General features: G+C 38.6%; 1 protein-coding gene and 1 non-coding gene across 3 annotated transcripts in view; both read right to left on the bottom strand.

Moving 5' to 3' along the window:
* Positions 1-16,694, bottom strand: part of cla-1 (Protein clarinet) — a gene marked incomplete at both ends in the record, with an annotated part of 39,308 nt that extends 22,614 nt beyond the window's left edge. For both annotated transcript variants that reach the window (NM_001307219.4, NM_001307220.4), the window contains 11 exon segments: positions 3-6,697; positions 6,702-8,376; positions 8,380-9,000; positions 9,065-14,952; positions 14,998-15,095; positions 15,142-15,386; positions 15,435-15,604; positions 15,654-15,782; positions 16,194-16,419; positions 16,534-16,612; positions 16,669-16,694. In NM_001307219.4, the coding sequence (NP_001294148.2) occupies positions 3-6,697; positions 6,702-8,376; positions 8,380-9,000; positions 9,065-14,952; positions 14,998-15,095; positions 15,142-15,386; positions 15,435-15,604; positions 15,654-15,782; positions 16,194-16,419; positions 16,534-16,612; positions 16,669-16,694 (15,852 nt within the window).
* Positions 4,744-4,764, bottom strand: 21ur-14888. Its single transcript, NR_056213.1, has one exon.
* Positions 16,695-21,900: the final 5,206 nt, after the last annotated feature.

Here is a 21,900-nt window from a genome sequence, read left to right as displayed (position 1 = left end):
ACCTCATCGGCAATCTCCTCGGTCATTCTGTTTGCTGCGAAATTGAGGCGCCAAAGGAAATCGACATTACAGAGAAGGGGTTGTGTATGACGGAAGCTGTGCTGCTCGAGGAGTTCATAAGCATTTGGCTCGCCACCCGCTCTTTTCTTAATTTGATCATGGCTCTGTGCATGCTTAACTTCTCTTTCTTTTATATTTTCTTCATCATCAATATGTTTTTCTGCTGTGCAAGCTGCACTCATTGTTCTACGAATTGGAGAAATATGAAGACCAGCAGCTTCTTGGAATGTTGATTGTTGCAGTATATACTGTTGAACCAAAAGTGAAGTTCCCACATCAAAATGATATACATCAGTGATGTGCTCATCTTCTTCTGGAAGTGATGAACTTTCATTATCATGACTGGTTTCTTCAATTGTCACATCTGTACCATCTTCTCCTTTTTCCAAATATGCATTTATTGATTGAAGATCTCGAAGGAAATGATCAGTATAAACAACTTGTGTACTTGGTTCTCTTTTCAATTTGCCCTTAACAATTTCTTCTTCATCACTGGCTGCCGGAACTGATGTAAAAGAAGTAGAAGATCTGAGATCTCTAATCACTGACGGAGAGAAATGAGAAGTGTATGTGATGGAAGTTCTTCGAAGTGGAGGCAGATTGGAATCCCTTTCAAACATTCCACTGGCAGCAGATGATGCTTCTGCTTTTCTTAGAACTTCAGCAATATGTTTCATTTCTTCTTCAGTGAGACCATTTGAATCATTGCTGTCTTTCTTATTTGCGGTTGTTTCAGATATTGATTCAGTGTCAGCTCCGGATGTTGCCTCTGAAAAATCTTCAGGGCTCTCACAAAGTACAGCTTTTCTGAGTGTTGATGTTTCCTGTATTGGCTGCTGAACATCGATTTTCTGAGCCATGTGGGTAACCATCAGCACGTAATTCATCTCATCATTGATCATGATTGGTTCTTCCGAAAAGTTGGGAAGTGGAGATATTCCATCGAATGATCGCTCGATACCAGCCCCAGATGTTGCACTAGAAATATCTTCAGAACCACGTTGAACAGCTGTTAATGATAGCTCTGGAAGACGGCTCGGAACATTCGATATTTCAATTGAAGGTCGTGATATTAATTTTTGAGAAGTGGTAATATGATCTTGAAGTGGTTCTGGTGGAATGGGAGATGAAATGTCAAATGAAGAGGGTATATCTGCACCAGAAGTAGCACTAGAACTTCCTTCTGACTCTTGCCGATCCACTTGATCTGTATGAATAATTGGGTTTGCAGGTAATTCCTGATTCTCCATTTTCGATTGCTCTTCTAGTTTTTTCATCATAGCAATATGGTCCTTATCTGGCTGAGAAAACTCTGGCTCCAAGTTACCTTCAGGATGTTTAAAATCTTCTGCAGCCATTGCAGCAATTCTTGCAATATGTTCCATTTCTTCTTGTGTGACACCTTCTTCGTGCTCAGAAATTGGTGATACTCGATCTTGTGACACATCAATATCGAAAGATCTCTCAATATCAGCTCCAGATGTTGCACTCGATCTGTCTTCTTCGTGTTGTTCTGAGCTGACAATCGGCTCGTCAACAGTCGGAAGCCGGACTGGAAGAGGTGGTCGATCAGGAATCGTTGAAGCTTGTTCGAATGATGATTGTTCTGCAAGACTCTGGATCCTTGCAATGTGATCAATCTCTTCTTGTGTCAGTTCGGGTTCCTTGGATTCCATCACTGGTTCATCACATGGTTCAAGCAATGGGGAAGATCTTTCATACGTGACGTCTTGATCAAGGGATCTTTCATAATCAGCTCCTGATGTTGCACTTGATATGTCTCCTTCGTGTTGTTCTGAGATGACAATCGGCTCGTCAACAGTCGGAAGCCGGACTGGAAGAGGTGGTCGATCAGGAATCGTTGAAGCTTGTTCGAATGATGATTGTTCTGCAAGACTCTGGATCCTTGCAATGTGATCAATCTCTTCTTGTGTCAGTTCGGGTTCCTTGGATTCCATCACTGGTTCTTCACTTGGTTCAAGCAACGGTGAAGATCTTTTATACGTGACATCTTGATCAAATGATTGTTGATAATCAGCTCCTGAAGTTATATTTGATTTGTCATCTTCACGTTTCTCCACGATTGGTTCTTCGGCAGTTGGAAGTGATTGGATAGCTGAAGCTTGTTCAAATGACGATTGATCTGCAAGTTTCTGGATTTTTGCAATGTGATCAATCTCTTCTTGCGTCAGCTCGAGGGGTTTTCTCTCAACATCATCTTGTGTTATTGATTCTTGTGCTACACATTCTTCAACAAATAATTCATGGTGTAGTTTATCTTCCTTTTTTTCCTCTTTAACATCAGATTTGAAAATGAAATGACTTTCTTCAAAATACGGCTGATCTGCCATTTGTTGAATGCTTGCTATATGATCTAGTTCTTCTTGAGTTAACTGCGATGATTCCGCAATTTCTTTCAATGAAGTTAGAGCTGGTGATTCTTTTTTCTGGAAACTGACATCTTCATGACATGATCTTTGAACAAAGTTGTAACTGACGCTGTGTGATGTTGTGTTCTGCCTCAAAATTGGAGTTTCCACCTCGTCAAATGTGAATTGTTCAGCCATTTTTTGAATGAATGCGATATGATCAAGTTCTTCTTGAACGAGCTTTGGATTCGTCAAAATAGGGGTGGCTGCACAAGAAGAAAGTGGCGTTACTGTATCTAGATATTCACTTGATCTAACAGAACTTGAGCGACCATCATCTGGATGGGAAGTTGGAACAACCACTTCATCAAACGATGATTGATCAAAATGTTGATGGATTCTAGCAACTCTTTCAAGATCCGCTTCCGTAAGCTCGGTTGGCATAGTTGACTCGCTCTTATCTTGGCCAAATGTCTTTCTACAATCAGATTCTAATGGAACATCAATATCTAAATTTCCTGAATGAATGAGTCTTCCGTCATGTTCTTCGAAACTTCGCCCAAACTTTGCTTCTGGTATGAATTTATCAACTTCTTTGATTAAAATATCGGATATAGTTGTTGAACTGTGATCTTGTGTTAATTCAGGCTGGGTGGATTCCATCATTTGTTCTTCATTTGGTTCAAGCAAAGGTGAAGATCTTTTGGAAGGATCGTCTTGATCAAATGATTGTTGATAGTCAGCTCCTGATGTTGCACTTGATCTGTCTTCTTCGTGTTGTCCTGAGATGACAATCGGCTCGTCAACAGTCGGATGCCGGACTGGAAGAGGTTGTCGATCAGGAATCGTTGAAGTTTGTTCAAATGATGATTGTTCTGCAAGACTTTGGATCCTTGCAATGTGATCAATCTCTTCTTGTGTCAGTTCTGGTTCCTTGGATTCCATCACTGGTTCATCACATGGTTCAAGCAATGGTGAAGATCTTTCATACGTGACGTCTTGATCGAAGGATCTTTCATAATCAGCTCCTGATGTTGCACTTGATCTGTCTCCTTCGTGTTGTTCTGAGATGACAATCGGCTCGTCAACAGTCGGAAGCCGAACTGGTAGAGGTTGTCGATCAGGAATCGTTGAAGCTTGTTCGAATGATGATTGTTCTGCAAGGCTTTGGATCCTTGCAAAGTGATCAATCTCTTCTTGTGTCAGTTCTGGTTCCTTGGATTTCATCACTGGTTCTTCACTTGGTTCAAGCTGCGGATAAGATTTCTCGTGCGCGGTGTCATCTTCTAATGATGTTTCAGCATTATCAGGAAATGAAGTACCCGATCGCTTCTCTCTATCTGAACTTGCATCTTCTTGTTCATCGAATATATCAGCACCTGATGTTGCATCTGATCCACTTTCTGTTATTGGTTCTTCTTCTTCATCTTGAACTGGTTCAGCAGTGAATGGAGTGTTATAATCCATATCAGCCATCTCAGCAATTCTTGCAATATGGTCAAGCTCTTCTTGAGTGAGATCTTGCTCAAAGTGTTTAGAAGGAGGAGGAGGAGGTGGAGTCAACGAAACCTTATGAGTAATCGATCTTTGGGTGGCAGGAAGTTGGACATCTTGTGCAGCCATTGCAGTAATCTTTGCTATATGATCAAGTTCCTCTTGAGTTAGTTCTGGTGGTTCGAATATTTTTACAGGAACATCATATTCTGCTGATGCCATTTCAGCTATGCGAGCAATATGATCAAGTTCTTCCTGAGTAAGTGATGTCTCGGATGGTTTTCCTGTTGGAGGTGGTAGAGTACTGATGTCCATAGATGCTATTTCAGTGATCCTAGCGATATGGTCAAGTTCTTCTTGAGTAAGTTCAGATTCAACTGGAGCAGGATGTTCAGAAACAATTGAAGGATACATTCCAAAGTCTTTATTTGCCATTGCAGCTATTCGAGTAATGTGATCGATTTCTTTTTGGGAGAGCTCCGGTTCATTTTGTCTAACTTGAGGAGTTGGTAGAGTTTGTAGATCAGTGTTATCTTCAGTAGCCATAGCTGTTATTCTTGCAATGTGATCAATTTCTTCTTGCGATAGAGTTTGTTCTTCTGCATAGTCCTCATGTTTTGTTGCTGAAGTAGAGACTAAATCAACATGCTGGGTTTCCTCTGCGAATGCTGAATCATCAGAAAGCATTTTTACTGTTTTCGAGTTCCAGCTATCCGAAGATTCAACTTCTGCAGTTTGTGCGCTGATTTCGTTTTCTTCTTGTTGCTGAATTTCTGATGCTCCCAGATTTGTAATATTTGTTTTATCTTCATTTCGTTTCAGTGTCAAGTCCATGTTGTCAATAAAGTCCTCTTGTTCAGAAATTGATTTATCGTCATCATCTAACTGTAATACTGATGACTCACTTGTCGCTTCATCAATTTTTATTTCAACAACTGGAAGAACAGATTTCGACAATGATGCCAAAGCAGAATATTGCTCAATTTGCCTGTTGACATCTTCATTATAACATTCATCAGTAGTTGGATGACCAGTTTCAGATGATCCTCCATCATCACCTTCTGAAGGAGTAATTGAAGGGCATGCAACATATCGATGGAAAGGAGGCAAAGATGAATCAAATGAATATTGTGACGAGCAGTGTTTCAATTCCTCATGTTCTGAATCTTCTTGACCAAAATCAAAGTGTTCATCGTTGGTATGATCAATTTGATTCTCCGAAGAGCAGGACACGACTGAATTATCATCTTTCGAGATTTCAGCACTTTTAATTTCTTTATCTATTCCCGGGGTTTCTTCATTAACATTAATTTGTTCATCCGATACGCATTCAATTCGAACCAACGGAATTGTTGAAGAATCTTTCCAGTAATCTTTATTTACTTCGCGAGAATATGTTACATCTCCTAATAGATCATTTTCGTCTTCTTCTTCAATCACATCATCTACGATAACATTATCTCTACAATCCCAACTAGATTTGTTTAGAAGGTCTTCATTAACATTCTTTTCGGAGAATGATGGGAACTTATAAGTTGATATGTTTGTCGGCCATTCAGCATTCGATGAGGAACTAATTTCTTCGAACTTTGCCCAGTTACCTTGACTGGGCTCTGAACTTTCAGCTGATGCTCCAAAGTCTTTCTCCAAAAACTCATCGTCAGAATTTAGAAGCGGGGTATTACGATCATATGAAATGTCAGAATATTTTAGAATTATGTTGTTTTCCGAGGAACAACTTGAAGTGTTGTCTTCTTCTGAGATTCTATCATGATCATTCTGTCTTTCAGTTAAAATCCTGACGGGCAAAAATGGGTGTCCAGTTTGAATCCCAAATTGTTCAAAAGATGATTTTTCTGCAAGACTCTGGATAATTGCAATGTGATCAATCTCTTCTTGTGTCAGTTCTGCTTCCTTGGATAACATCACTGGTTCTTCACTTGGTTCAAGCAATGGTGAAGATCTTTCATACGTGACGTCTTGATCGAAGGATCTTTCATAATCAGTTCCTGATGTTGCACTTGATCTGTCATCTTCGTGTTGTTCTGAGCTGACAATCGGCTCGTCTACAGTCGGAAGCCGGACTGGAAGAGGTGGTCGATCAGGAATCGTTGAAGCCTGTTCGAATGATGATTGTTCTGCAATGCTTTGAATCCAAGCAATATGATCAATCTCTTCTTGTGTCAGTTCTGGTTCTTTGGATTCCATCACTGGTTCTTCACATGGTTCAAGCAACGGTGAAGATCTTTCATACGTGACGTCTTGATCGAAGGATCTTTCATAATCAGCTCCTGATGTTGCACTTGATCTGTCATCTTCGTGTTGTTCTGAGCTGACAATCGGCTCGTCTACAGTCGGAAGCCGGACTGGAAGAGGTGGTCGATCAGGAACCGTTGAAGCTTGTTCGAAAGATGATTGTTCTGCAATGCTTTGAATCCAAGCAATATGATCAATCTCTTCTTGTGTCAGTTCTGGTTCTTTGGATTCCATCACTGGTTCTTCACATGGTTCAAGCAACGGTGAAGATCTTTCATACGTGACGTCTTGATCGAAGGATCTTTCATAATCAGCTCCTGATGTTGCACTTGATCTGTCATCTTCGTGTTGTTCTGAGCTGACAATCGGCTCGTCTACAGTCGGAAGCCGGACTGGAAGAGGTGGTCGATCAGGAACCGTTGAAGCTTGTTCGAATGATGATGATGGTGCTGCAATGCTTGGATCGCAGGCAGTATGATGAATCTCTTCTGGTGTCGGTGCTGGTTCGCTTGGATTCCATCACTGGATCTTCACTTGGTATAAGCAACGGTGAAGATCTTTCATACGTGACGTCTTGATCAAAAGATCTTTCATAATCAGCTCCTGATGTTGCACTTGATCTGTCTCCTTCGTGTTGTTCTGAGATGACAATCGGCTCGTCAACAGTCGGAAGCCGGACTGGAAGAGGTGGTCGATCAGGAATCGTTGGAGCTTGTTCGAATGATGATTGTTCTGCAAGACTCTGGATCCTTGCAATATGATCAATCTCTTCTTGTGTCAGTTCTGGTACTTTGGATTCCATCACTGGTTCTTCATATGGTTCAAGCAACGGTGAAGATCTTTCATACGTGACGTCTTGATCAAAAGATCTTTCATAATCAGCTCCTGATGTTGCACTTGATCTGTCTTCTTCGTGTTGTTCTGAGCTGACAATCGGCTCGTCTACAGTCGGAAGCCGGACTGGAAGAGGTGGTCGATCAGGAATCGTTGAAGCCTGTTCGAATGATGATTGTTCTGCAATGCTTTGAATCCAAGCAATATGATCAATCTCTTCTTGTGTCAGTTCTGGTTTTTTGGATTCCATCACTGGTTCTTCACATGGTTCAAGCAACGGTGAAGATCTTTCATACGTGAAGTCTTGATCGAAGGGTCTTTCATAATCAGCTCCTGATGTTGCACTTGATCTGTCATCTTCGTGTTGTTCTGAGCTGACAATCGGCTCGTCTACAGTCGGAAGCCGGACTGGAAGAGGTGGTCGATCAGGAACCGTTGAAGCTTGTTCGAATGATGATTGTTCTGCAAGACTCTGGATCCTTGCAATATGATCAATCTCTTCTTGTGTCAGTTCTGGTTCCTTGGATTCCATCACTGGATCTTCACTTGGTTCAAGCAACGGTGAAGATCTTTCATACGTGACGTCTTGATCGAAGGATCTTTCATAATCAGCTCCTGATGTTGCACTTGATCTGTCATCTTCGTGTTGTTCTGAGCTGACAATCGGCTCGTCTACAGTCGGAAGCCGGACTGGAAGAGGTGGTCGATCAGGAATCGTTGAAGCCTGTTCGAATGATGATTGTTCTGCAATGCTTTGAATCCAAGCAATATGATCAATCTCTTCTTGTGTCAGTTCTGGTTCCTTGGATTCCATCACTGGATCTTCACATGGTTCAAGCAACGGTGAAGATCTTTCATACGTGACGTCTTGATCGAAGGATCTTTCATAATCAGTTCCTGATGTTGCACTTGATCTGTCATCTTCGTGTTGTTCTGAGCTGACAATCGGCTCGTCTACAGTCGGAAGCCGGACTGGAAGAGGTGGTCGATCAGGAATCGTTGAAGCTTGTTCGAATGATGATTGTTCTGCAATGCTTTGAATCCAAGCAATATGATCAATCTCTTCTTGTGTCAGTTCTGGTTCCTTAGATTCCATCACTGGATCTTCACTTGGTTCAAGCAACGGTGAAGATCTTTCATACGTGACGTCTTGATCGAAGGATCTTTCATAATCAGCTCCTGATGTTGCACTTGATCTGTCTTCTTCGTGTTGTTCTGAGCTGACAATCGGCTCGTCTACAGTCGGAAGTCGGACTGGAAGAGGTGGTCGATCAGGAATCGTTGAAGCCTGTTCGAATGATGATTGTTCTGCAATGCTTTGAATCCAAGCAATATGATCAATCTCTTCTTGTGTCAGTTCTGGTTATTTGGATTCCATCACTGGTTCTTCACATGGTTCAAGCAACGGTGAAGATCTATCATACGTGACTTCTTGGTCAGATGATCTTTCATAATCAGCTCCTGATGTTGCACTTGATCTGTCTTCTTCGTGTTGTTCTGAGCTGACAATCGGCTCGTCTACAGTCGGAAGCCGGACTGGAAGAGGTGGTCGATCAGGAATCGTTGAAGCCTGTTCGAATGATGATTGTTCTGCAATGCTTTGAATCCAAGCAATATGATCAATCTCTTCTTGTGTCAGTTCTGGTTTTTTGGATTCCATCACTGGTTCTTCACATGGTTCAAGCAACGGTGAAGATCTTTCATACGTGACTTCTTGGTCAATTGATCTTTCATAATCAGCTCCTGATGTTGCACTTGATCTGTCATCTTCGTGTTGTTCTGAGCTGACAATCGGCTCGTCTACAGTCGGAAGCCGGACTGGAAGAGGTGGTCGATCAGGAATCGTTGAAGCCTGTTCGAATGATGATTGTTCTGCAATGCTTTGAATCCAAGCAATATGATCAATCTCTTCTTGTGTCAGTTCTGGTTTTTTGGATTCCATCACTGGTTCTTCACATGGTTCAAGCAACGCCTTTCTGTCTTCAGTTTAGAATCCTGACGGCCAAACATGAGTGTCCAGTTTAAATCCCACATTGTTCAAAAGATGATTATTCTGCAAGACTCTGCATAATTGCAATGTGATCAATCTCTTCTTGTGTCAGAACTGCTGCCTTGGATACCATCACTGGTACTTCACTTGGTTCAAGCAATGGTGAAGATCTTTCATACGTGACGTCTTGATCATAGGATCTTTCATAATCAGCTCCTGGTGTTGCACTTGATCTGTCTCCTTCGTGTTGTTCTGAGATGACAATCGGCTCGTCTACAGTCGGAAGCCGGACTGGAAGAGGTGGTCGATCAGTAATCGTTGAAGCTTGTTCGAATGATGATTGTTCTGCAAGATTCTGGATCCTTGCAATGTGATCAATCTCTTCTTGTGTCAGTTCGGGTTCCTTGGATTCCATCACTGGTTCATCACATGGTTCAAGCAATGGTGAAGATCTTTCATACGTGACGTCTTGATCAAAGGATCTTTCATAATCAGCTCCTGATGTTGCACTTGATCTGTCTCCTTCGTGTTGTTCTGAGATGACAATCGGCTCGTCTACAGTCGGAAGCCGGACTGGAAGAGGTGGTCGATCAGGAATCGTTGAAGCTTGTTCGAATGATGATTGTTCTGCAAGACTCTGGATCCTTGCAATGTGATCAATCTCTTCTTGTGTCAGTTCTGATTCCTTGGATTCCATCACTGGATCTTCACTTGGTATAAGCAACGGTGAAGATCTTTCATACATGACGTCTTGATCAAAGGATCTTTCATAATCAGCTCCTGACGTTGCACTTGATCTGTCTCCTTCGTGTTGTTCTGAGATGACAATCGGCTCGTCTACAGTCGGAAGCCGGACTGGAAGAGGTGGTCGATCAGGAATCGTTGAAGCTTGTTCGAATAATGATTGTTCTGCAAGACTCTGGATCCTTGCAATATGATCAATCTCTTCTTGTGTCAGTTCTGATTCCTTGGATTCCATCACTGGATCTTCACTTGGTATAAGCAACGGTGAAGATCTTTCATACGTGACGTCTTGATCAAAAGATCTTTCATAATCAGCTCCTGATGTTGCACTTGATCTGTCTTCTTCGTGTTGTTCTGAGATGACAATCGGCTCGTCAACAGTCGGAAGTCGGACTGGAAGAGGTGGTCGATCAGGAATCGTTGAAGCTTGTTCGAATGATGATTGTTCTGCAATGCTTTGAATCCAAGCAATATGATCAATCTCTTCTTGTGTCAGTTCTGGTTCTTTGGATTCCATCACTGGTTCTTCACATGGTTCAAGCAACGGTGAAGATCTTTCATACGTGACTTCTTGGTCAGATGATCTTTCATAATCAGCTCCTGATGTTGCACTTGATCTGTCTTCTTCGTGTTGTTCTGAGCTGACAATCGGCTCGTCTACAGTCGGAAGCCGGACTGGAAGAGGTGGTCGATCAGGAATCGTTGAAGCTTGTTCGAATGATGATTGTTCTGCAATGCTTTGAATCCAAGCAATATGATCAATCTCTTCTTGTGTCAGTTCTGGTACTCTGGATTCCATCACTGGTTCTTCACTTGGTTCAAGCAACGGTGAAGATCTTTCATACGTGACGTCTTGATCGAAGGATCTTTCATAATCAGCTCCTGATGTTGCACTTGATCTGTCTTCTTCGTGTTGTTCTGAGCTGACAATCGGCTCGTCTACAGTCGGAAGCCGGACTGGAAGAGGTGGTCGATCAGGAATCTTTGAAGCTTGTTCGAATGATGATTGTTCTGCAATGCTTTGAATCCAAGCAATATGATCAATCTCTTCTTGTGTCAGTTCTGGTTCCTTAGATTCCATCACTGGATCTTCACTTGGTTCAAGCAACGGTGAAGATCTTTCATACGTGACGTCTTGATCGAAGGATCTTTCATAATCAGCTCCTGATGTTGCACTTGATCTGTCTTCTTCTTGTTGTTCTGAGCTGACAATCGGCTCGTCTACAGTCGGAAGCTGGACTGGAAGAGGTGGTCGATCAGGAATCGTTGATGCTTGTTCGAATGATGATTGTTCTGCAATGCTTTGAATCCAAGCAATATGATCAATCTCTTCTTGTGTCAGTTCTGGTTCCTTAGATTCCATCACTGGATCTTCACTTGGTTCAAGCAATGGTGAAGATCTTTCATACGTGACGTCTTGATCGAAGGATCTTTCATAATCAGCTCCTGATGTTGCACTTGATCTGTCATCTTCGTGTTGTTCTGAGCTGACAATCGGCTCGTCTACAGTCGGAAGCCGGACTGGAAGAGGTGGTCGATCAGGAATCGTTGAAGCCTGTTCGAATGATGATTGTTCTGCAATGCTTTGAATCCAAGCAATATGATCAATCTCTTCTTGTGTCAGTTCTGGTTTTTTGGATTCCATCACTGGTTCTTCACATGGTTCAAGCAACGGTGAAGATCTTTCATACGTGACTTCTTGGTCAGATGATCTTTCATAATCAGCTCCTGATGTTGCACTTGATCTGTCATCTTCGTGTTGTTCTGAGCTGACAATCGGCTCGTCTACAGTCGGAAGCCGGACTGGAAGAGGTGGTCGATCAGGAATCGTTGAAGCCTGTTCGAATGATGATTGTTCTGCAATGCTTTGAATCCAAGCAATATGATCAATCTCTTCTTGTGTCAGTTCTGGTACTCTGGATTCCATCACTGGTTCTTCACATGGTTCAAGCAACGGTGAAGATCTTTCATACGTGAAGTCTTGATCGAAGGGTCTTTCATAATCATCTCCTGATGTTGCACTTGATCTGTCATCTTCGTGTTGTTCTGAGCTGACAATCGGCTCGTCTACAGTCGGAAGCCGGACTGGAAGAGGTGGTCGATCAGGAACCGTTGAAGCTTGTTCGAATGATGATTGTTCTGCAATGCTTTGAATCCAAGCAATATGATCAATCTCTTCTTGTGTCAGTTCTGGTTCTTTGGATTCCATCACTGGTTCTTCACATGGTTCAAGCAACGGTGAAGATCTTTCATACGTGACGTCTTGATCGAAGGATCTTTCATAATCAGCTCCTGATGTTGCACTTGATCTGTCATCTTCGTGTTGTTCTGAGCTGACAATCGGCTCGTCTACAGTCGGAAGCCGGACTGGAAGAGGTGGTCGATCAGGAACCGTTGAAGCTTGTTCGAATGATGATTGTTCTGCAATGCTTTGAATCCAAGCAATATGATCAATCTCTTCTTGTGTCAGTTCTGGTTCCTTGGATTCCATCACTGGTTCTTCACATGGTTCAAGCAACGGTGAAGATCTTTCATACGTGACTTCTTGGTCAGATGATCTCTCATAGTCAGCTCCTGAAGTTGCACTTGATCTGTCTTCTTCGTGTTGTTCTGAGCTGACAATCGGCTCGTCTACAGTAGGAAGCCGGGCTGGAAGAGGTGGTCGATCAGGAATCGTTGATGTTTGTTCGAATGATGATTTTTCTGCAAGACTCTGGATCCTTGCAATGTGATCAATTTCTTCTTGTGTCAGTTCTGGTACTCTGGATTCCATCACTGGTTCTTCACATGGTTCAAGCAACGGTGAAGATCTTTCATACGTGGCGTCTTGATCGAAGGATCTTTCATAATCAGCTCCTGATGTTGCACTTGATCTGTCTTCTTCGTGTTGTTCTGAGCTGACAATCGGCTCGTCTACAGTCGGAAGCCGGACTGGAAGAGGTGGTCGATCAGGAACCGTTGAAGCCTGTTCGAATGATGATTGTTCTGCAGAGCTCTGGATCCAAGCAATATGATCAATCTCTTCTTGTGTCAGTTCTGGTTCTTTGGATTCCATCACTGGTTCTTCACATGGTTCAAGCAACGGTGAAGATCTTTCATACGTGACGTCTTGATCGAAGGATCTTTCATAATCGGCTCCTGATGTTGCACTTGATCTGTCATCTTCGTGTTGTTCTGAGCTGACAATCGGCTCGTCTACAGTCGGAAGCCGGACTGGAAGAGGTGGTCGATCAGGAACCGTTGAAGCTTGTTCGAATGATGATTGTTCTGCAATGCTTTGAATCCAAGCAATATGATCAATCTCTTCTTGTGTCAGTTCTGGTTCCTTAGATTCCATCACTGGATCTTCACTTGGTTCAAGCAACGGTGAAGATCTTTCATACGTGACGTCTTGATCGAAGGATCTTTCATAATCAGCTCCTGATGTTGCACTTGATCTGTCTTCTTCTTGTTGTTCTGAGCTGACAATCGGCTCGTCTACAGTCGGAAGCCGGACTGGAAGAGGTGGTCGATCAGGAATCGTTGAAGCTTGTTCGAATGATGATTGTTCTGCAATGCTTTGAATCCAAGCAATATTATCAATCTCTTCTTGTGTCAGTTCTGGTTCCTTGGATTCCATCACTGGTTCTTCACATGGTTCAAGCAACGGTGAAGATCTTTCATACGTGACGTCTTGATCGAAGGATCTTTCATAATCAGCTCCTGATGTTGCACTTGATCTGTCTTCTTCGTGTTGTTCTGAGCTGACAATCGGCTCGTCTACAGTAGGAAGCCGGGCTGGAAGAGGTGGTCGATCAGGAATCGTTGATGTTTGTTCGAATGATGATTTTTCTGCAAGACTCTGGATCCTTGCAATATGATCAATCTCTTCTTGTGTCAGTTCTGGTTCCTTGGATTCCATCACTGGATCTTCACTTGGTTCAAGCAACGGTGAAGATTTTTCATACGTGACGTCTTGATCGAAGGATCTTTCATAGTCAGCTCCTGATGTTGCACTTGATCTGTCTTCTTCGTGTTGTTCTGAGATGACAATCGGCTCGTCTACAGTCGGAAGCCGGGCTGGAAGAGGTGGTCGATCAGGAATCGTTGAAGCTTGTTCGAATGATGATTTTTCTGCAAGACTCTGGATCCTTGCAATATGATCAATCTCTTCTTGTGTCAGTTCTGGTTCTTTGGATTCCATCACTGGTTCTTCACATGGTTCAAGCAACGGTGAAGATCTTTCATACGTGACTTCTTGATCGAAGGATCTTTCATAGTCAGCTCCCGATGTTGCACTTGATCTGTCTTCTTCGTGTTGTTCTGAGATGACAATCGGCTCGTCTACAGTCGGAAGCCGGGCTGGAAGAGGTGGTCGATCAGGAATCGTTGAAGCTTGTTCGAATGATGATTGTTCTGCAAGACTCTGGATCCTTGCAATGTGATCAATCTCTTCTTGTGTCAGTTCTGGTTCTTTGGATTCCATCACTGGTTCTTCACTTGGTTCAAGCAACGGTGAAGATCTTTCATAAGTGACGTCTTGATCAAATGATCTTTCATAATCAGCTTTTGATGTTGCACTTGATCTTTCTTTCTCGTGGTTATCTGATGCTGCTTCCTGTGATGCTTTGAGAATTGATTCTTCAACTAATTTTGCGGCTAATTTGTTTATTTCTTCTGAATCAATACTTCCTGGATCAATTACTATGTTTGCTGTTTGATTACTCGTATTGGTAATTTCATTTTCCGTGGAAACTCTTGCGATCATTGTTTGAATATATTCTTCAACGTTCAGTTGCATCTTCGGCTCTGTACTATGTGTTATCATACTTCCTGAGCTACTTTCTGAACGTGCCTCGAAGTCGTCTTCATGTTCCTCATTTATCCTTCCCAATGGACCAGAGATCCAAATATAATGTTCTTGGTCGCCACTATCATATTGAATATTCTCGATAAGATTCTCGTCAATTTTTGGCACGTTTCCTTCTATTTCAGTGGTTTCGAGCTTATCCTCAACTGACTTCAGAATTAGCTTTGTTTCGTCTTTTTCGTTCAGATGCGTATCAAACAATTCTTCAACATGAATATCTGGTGTTTCAAATGAGATTTCTGATTCGTAAGAATTTTGAGAACGATATTCGACGGATGCTGATGTTGATGGGCTGTCACTTGATTTTCCAAGTACTTCGTACAAATAAGGAGATGATTTTCTGCTCGATTCGCGATCTAAAAATTGTTCTGTTTGAATGTAGTGTATCTGATATGACGTACCGTCTTCTATTCTGCTCAATAATTGATCTAGTTGTTTTGCACTTTCAAATGATCGTGATTTGTGCATCGATGAAATTTCATTCAATACTTGTTCGCATCTGAAAAATTGGCTTTTCAGTACTACTTTAACAATTTTAAACTGACTCTTTAGATTTCGACAATGTCTTTGAAATCATTGTAAAGAAAGCTGCTTGAAGGGCTTCTTCGGCTATTTGACCACAATATTCGTTGAGCGTTTCTTGAACCTTATCATCCAATAATTGATAAGTTAATTCATCAAAAGCTACTGAAAATATCGATTCACAGAATTGAGTGCACATCTGTTGAAATTTGGGATTAGATGATAATACATGATGCGAATATTCAATATGAGATGATATCATTATTGCCTGAAATATAGTTTTTTTTTCCAATTCTTTTATAGCTATTTCTTTTACCTGGCTTAGAGCATCAATGTATTGCATTGTGAGTTCTCCGAGTTTTTCAGACTTTTCAGGTTTACTCGTAAAATCGAAAATGTATTCACCATCATAATCAAGTGAGTTGAACCATGTAGTCAAATGTGATTTCATTTTTTGGAATCGATGCCGAAGGTTTTCTGTTGTCACTGGAATGAAACTTTTTGAAATTCCGAGTTATAGAATAAATATGCATACCTTCCGTAATAGATGCTCGTTTTTCATGTATTTTCCGTGGAGTTATTGGACTTCTTTGGGAGGATTCTGGGATTATATCTTCATTTTGTGTTGTGGCCAATCGTTCTTCCATTTCATTTGTGACCATATCTTAACAATTAAGTTTCATTTTTGTGAAGTTTGCAAATCAATTTAACAAAAAACAAACAACTGAAGTCATTTCGATGTAATTATTGCTCAATTTGAAATTGATTTATTTTCCAGTCGATAAAGGTTTTCTTCAATTTTTTTTTTTAATTTTTAAATATTTCGGCAGATGAAGTAATTTACTTCGTTGGAGATAATGTTTAATTTAACAAAAATTAAATTAAAATAGGGCATTGCCAAAAATGTTCTATATTTTCAAATTATTAAAAATTGTCAATTAAATAAATAATGTTCAATCCATTTTCTATAGTTTTGTAATTATTCATTCATTGATATCTTCAAAGTAAATAAACTAAGATATACCCTTCCAAAGTGGAGCAGCACAAACTTTGCAAAATATTTAGAAAAACTTACTCTCCGGGATCGAATCCATTTGAATTAACGAATAACGATGGTCTATTTCCTGTGAGTCTTCTATTGAATCTCTTTGTCTAAATCTCGATCTCATCATTTCAGCGTCTACAACAACTTTGGCTTCTTTTCTTGAACTTTCTGCTCGTCGAAGCACATCTTGTATTAAATTTTGTTGCTCTGGTGACAATCTATTTATTGCATCCGCTATTTCTTCCTCTGTATTTTTCTATAAATTGTTGATTTGGCTTTTGGGAAGTATTTAAAATGGATGACGTTGTTTCCCTATTAGTCTTGCACCCCCATTTCTCTACTTTTTTCAAACATAATTTGAAAAACTTACAGACACAACTTGTTCAGGCACTTGAGCATCTTCCTCGGATTCCTCCCTTACCTCTTCCAGAGGTGGACCTTTACTGAATCTGAAAATTAATTGATTTAATATTTTTGGAATTTGAAATTTGAAATTGAAACTCACCCAAAATATGAAAACCAGGATGACATTTCAAATTGGTGTTGTTAAATTATAAAAATTATTAGATGACTATAGTAGTTTTATCATTCAGTTTTCATTACAAGTCTGAAAATATTTCAAAATTGAAGAACGTGTCACTTTCAGATAGATGAGAGACAAATAAGGATTAGGGAGAATGAGAATGATATCAAAAGTGTGATGAGACTGAAGAAAAAATAGAAATAGAAAAAGACAAGAGAAAAAAGAGAGAAGATCGCATGAATAATTGAATAAGTTGGGGTGTCGTGGTTGTGGTGTTGGAGGAAGAGCAGAATAGAAATGGAAAATAGAGATGGAAAAAAGAGTAACGGAAACATTTGGAAGGATTAGAATACCCTAAATTTTGGTGTTCAGTGCTGAACAGACGTTTCCTGAATAGCATTGTTCCAAAAAATGTTTTTTGTGTTTCCTTATAGTTTGAATATAATTTCCAGTGGTACATAAGTCTTTAATATTTTTTAAATCACACTTTTTTTATTACTAACAAGTGTACAGTTTTAAAAGTATATTCCGATTCTTATCTATTGTCGAAAAGTGACAATTGATTGAGATTCATTATTCATGTATAGTATTTGAAAGTCGATGAAAACATTTTCCACAATTAAAAAAAATAGTTATTCAAACATTTTGCAGGTGAAAGTATGCAAAAGTGCTGTGAGCTATTCAAAGATACTTGTTTTTTTTTAAATAATATCAGCAAAATTTAGACTTATACTTTTTGAGAAACTCTAAACAATGTTGATGTGATTTATCATGATATTTTGTTTTTGTGTCCATTTTTTAGTATATTTAAGAAAAATCTTCAATATTTTTGATTTTCAGTTTTGAAGGTAATTTTGAACACAAGCAAATTTAAATAAAAGTTAATGAAAATGGGAGCGTTATTAAAATTGGAATTTTTAATAATAAGATGAATAGATGAAGACTTTCACAGATGGACACTGTGGAAATGAGAAAATTTATTGAAATATCTTCAGATAGTTTTTACTAATTACTAAAAATTACTAATTATAATATCCAAAAAATTTCAAAAAAGAAATTCAATTTTTTTTTAAACTTCTGCCCAGAATGGCAAATTTTTAGTAACTTTGGTGTGTACGAATAGTACTTTAAATTATATTCTTTTATTCGACTTTTAGTAAACAGTTATTTATTTTAAACATAGTTGAGTTATTGTCAAAATCAGAAGTTGTTGTTTTTTTTTCAAATCCTTATTTTCAAATGAAACGTATACTTTTATAGGATTCAATTTTAAAAAACGGAAACAAGACAAATGCGATAATTGTATGTTGATATAGAACATTATGGAAAACAAAGAGTCTACTATATAATTCACCCAAAAAAACGTCTACACATATTATTGGATTACCTTATATTCCTTAGAGCAGAATATTATAGAAATCTCAAGAGAACAAAACATATTTCATAACAAACTGACAGATGGAAAATACAAATACAAGAAATTGATTTTAAAAAAGAAAATTTAGTGCAAAAGGCGGAGCAAATGAAAAAATGAAAAAAAACCAAGTTTGAAGAGATGCAAAGAGCAAAGCAATCTATTTTTTTTGCACTTTTACTTCAAAAAATTGAGAAAAAAAAAGAACGGATGAAAAAGGAGAAAAGAAGTTTTGAAAAAGAGTGAAGGGAATAAGTGAGAGCGGATGTGATTCTTGAAGGACAGAGCATATGACAAAGAATAGGAAATAACTGAGAGAGAAAGTAATTGAATATTAGTAGTTTATGGATAACTAGGTCTGAGTACAAGATAAAATTAAAACAATTAATGTGATGAATATATTAATGGAAAATAAAAATTGATTAGTGAACGTGTTCATAGAGAAATACATAAAATGTTAGAATAAAAAACACAGTAGTTAACTTGATTTGAATCAAAAATTGAGAAGCGAAAGCGAGAAATTATTTTTATATGACTGAAAATTTGCCCATGGATCCTAACATTTTTGTGAAAAATAAAGTTTGTATGTAATGATTTGATTAATTTCAGATATTTCAGAAAATCCAAAACTTTATAGACTTTTTAAATATTTAAGTCAAAATTTTGGTATGCCAAAAAAGTTGATTTTTTGAGAAATTTCAGTGCATTGCTGCATGTTCGAACTCTAGGCATGTTTGAGTACAAAAATGTTTTTAAATAAATTTAAAATATAAAAGTCGGTTCAAAAAACAACTTTGTTGGTCAATTTCTTAAATTATGTGAAGTCAAAACAGAATTTTCATCACTTTTTGACTGTAAATCTTAATCAATTTCAAAAAAATTTTTAAAACTGTTCACTATGAAATTTAGAAATTATAGCACTGTAGAAACTGCTTGAAAATCCTGATTAAATTTCAATTGAGAAACAATTGAGATATTTTGAATCTGCAGTTCGGAAAAATCCATTATACATTTAGGGAACATTTTCTAAAGTTTCTCGTGTAAGTATTCGGAAAATCAGGAAAAAAATTAAATTCGTGTGGAGATACTTTTTCAATATTCCTCCTAAACTAAATTCAAAATTCAAAAGCATTTCATCAGGGAAAATGCGATAAAATATTTTTTATATACATTTGAATAAAGAAACGTTATGTACATGTTTGACAAGAGCAATATGGTAGTAGGGCAAAATAATGTAGCATTCCTGACATATGCTGTGATTTTTTTTCAAGAAAATTTTAGTCAAGTAGGATTTGAAAACAAACCCATTGTTTTCATTCAATATATCAGTTTGTAAAAATTGGTGTGTACTAGAATAAAACTTCCAAATGTACAAAATATGTTTTTTTTATTTATAATAAGAAACTCAAAGGACAACTAATTTAAATTGTTATCTTAAAGAAGAAGACCTTAAATAATACTTAAATATTGTGTATAGCAAAGTTTTAGAAGCTCGTTTCGCAAATAAACCAAGATGAATAGAAGTTAGCAATTGCGGAAAACAAAAAATAAAAAAGTAAATGTGAAAGTGTATAGGCAAACGACATCAGAATATAGTTTGAGTTTGACATGTCGGAACACTCACGATAACTAAAAATAAAAATAGTGTGCTGCAGCAGCAGCAGCAGCAGAAAAAGAAGCACAAAAGGTAGAAGTCGTCGTCGTTTTCATTTTCGTTGTCCTCGCCCTCCCCCACCAAAAATAGCTTGTCTGGGACTACGCAGACGTTGTGAAACGAAAGAGTACTCTAATGGCTGGAGCACGCAGAGCCAACGAATTCAGATGAGGCGCCGCGCGGACGCTGAATCGATACGCAGCAACGCCACCACTTTTCTCCGGTGCTTCTTCTTCTTCTTTTTCTTTGCATCGAATGCAGTGGTGATGCTGGTGGTGGTTTTGATGGTGTTGGTGGTGCTAGTAGTGGTAATGATGAGCTGGGAGCCATTATGGCAGAGGTCCCTCTTCCCCTAGTATTACTAGTAGTAGTAGAACGAGAAAAGAGAAAAGGGAGCATTCGTCCATGTGGTGGACATTCAAATTAGGTTTTGACTTGTGTAGATTATCTGATTGACATGTAAGACAACGTTCACCCTTTTGCATATGTTTTATTCAAGATAACTTTATAATCTGTCTAAAGGTAGAAAATCTTGCAATTATATTATCTTCACTTCCATTTTGGAAGTCTACCAAAAAAGTTCTTCCAGTTTCATATTTCAGTTATTTTTTAATTATTTGTGTTCGTACATTGCAATGCTTCAAACGTGCAAGAACGTTTTAAATTTTTCTTAAGTTCAATATTTTGAAAATTTTTGAACCTTGGCAAAACTTTCGAGAACTCTAAAATATGGTAAAGATTATTTTTTAGATATTCTACCTTTTTTACTCATTTTGAGTATATTTTGACAGCTTATAATATCTAAATATGAGAATTAATTCAAAATTATCGTTCATGTTTTCTATATAATTATTTACATTTTCACTGTACCTATTTTTCGTTTCAAAAACTTTTTTGGCAGAAATCGCAGAGGGATTTTGGAAAATGGTATGCGTCTCAAAAGAAACTGACTGCTCGTGGAAGCTCACTAAACTTCTATTAATATCTCATTCGAAACTTATCAATCTTTTAAAATTCTATAATTCGTATGATATTACAGTGGTAGTCAAAACGATAGCCACATTTTGTGTTCAGATAGTTGAGCAACTTATCCATATGCATTTATCTAGAAATTTTAGAAGTTCAACTAACAAAATTTGAAGCATAGTTTTATATGCTTGAGTTTTCCATAGCAATCATACACAAAACATTATTCAAATTTAAACATTTTTCCATGAAAATATCACTCTGAAAATCATCGTAGAAAATGAACTCATGCGATGTTGAAATCCTATTTTTTGTCATCATCGCAAATATCAAAAGACTTTTTAAAAAATCAATGGTTTCTAGTAATTGCATGTATTGCAAAATTATCAAGATAAAAAACGAAAAAAGAAAGCGGACAACAAGTTACTGTAACTCGTGTCAAATAACGCCCGTTAATTGGCACGAGTTACAGTAATTCGTTATTCGCGTGGTGAGACCTTTGTACGTACGATTTGTCAAAAAGACTCATTTTTGACGTCTATGTAATATGAATTTCTCAACTTAAAACTGAATAATGTCTTGTTGCTTGTGATTGTGTACACCTAATTTTTCAATCACATGCTCGGGAACTCACGGCAACCGAATAGAAAATGTTTGGGGTACGGTAGATTACGGTACAGTGGCTGTAATGTATGTACCCACATTGTAATATCATATTTCCTGAAACGCCTACTTAGATGATTTTTCAAATTTTTCAAAAGTCGCTGTGAGAAAATCCTTTACATTTTTCGCGGCGAGACCCAATTGAATCGATCTATACATCTTTAATAAAGCTACAAAAGTACAATAAACAGTTAATATAAACATATAATATGTTTAATATAGAATACTACGTATTTTGACAAAAAAGCTTTCAACATTTCTTCTGCCAATTTCACTCGGAAAAAGCATTCATTTTCTTCGGAACTGCTCCCTCGTTTTTGATTGATTGCCCACTTCGTTTTATTTTCGATTTTTCCAGTCTTCGAGTACGTTCAATGAGAATACAGAATTTCCCATCCATGAAAAGACACCAGAAGTCAAAATCTGCACCAATCGTCCATATCTGTCACATCATCATTTTGCGAGAAAACGGATCCTGTCGCGAATACGATATCATGTTTCGAGTCATGTCTTAAAT

This window comes from Caenorhabditis elegans, chromosome IV (genome assembly GCF_000002985.6).
Source record: "Caenorhabditis elegans chromosome IV".
NCBI classification, from domain to species: Eukaryota; Metazoa; Nematoda; class Chromadorea; order Rhabditida; family Rhabditidae; genus Caenorhabditis; species Caenorhabditis elegans.
This window is presented reverse-complemented; position numbering and strand designations above follow the sequence as displayed.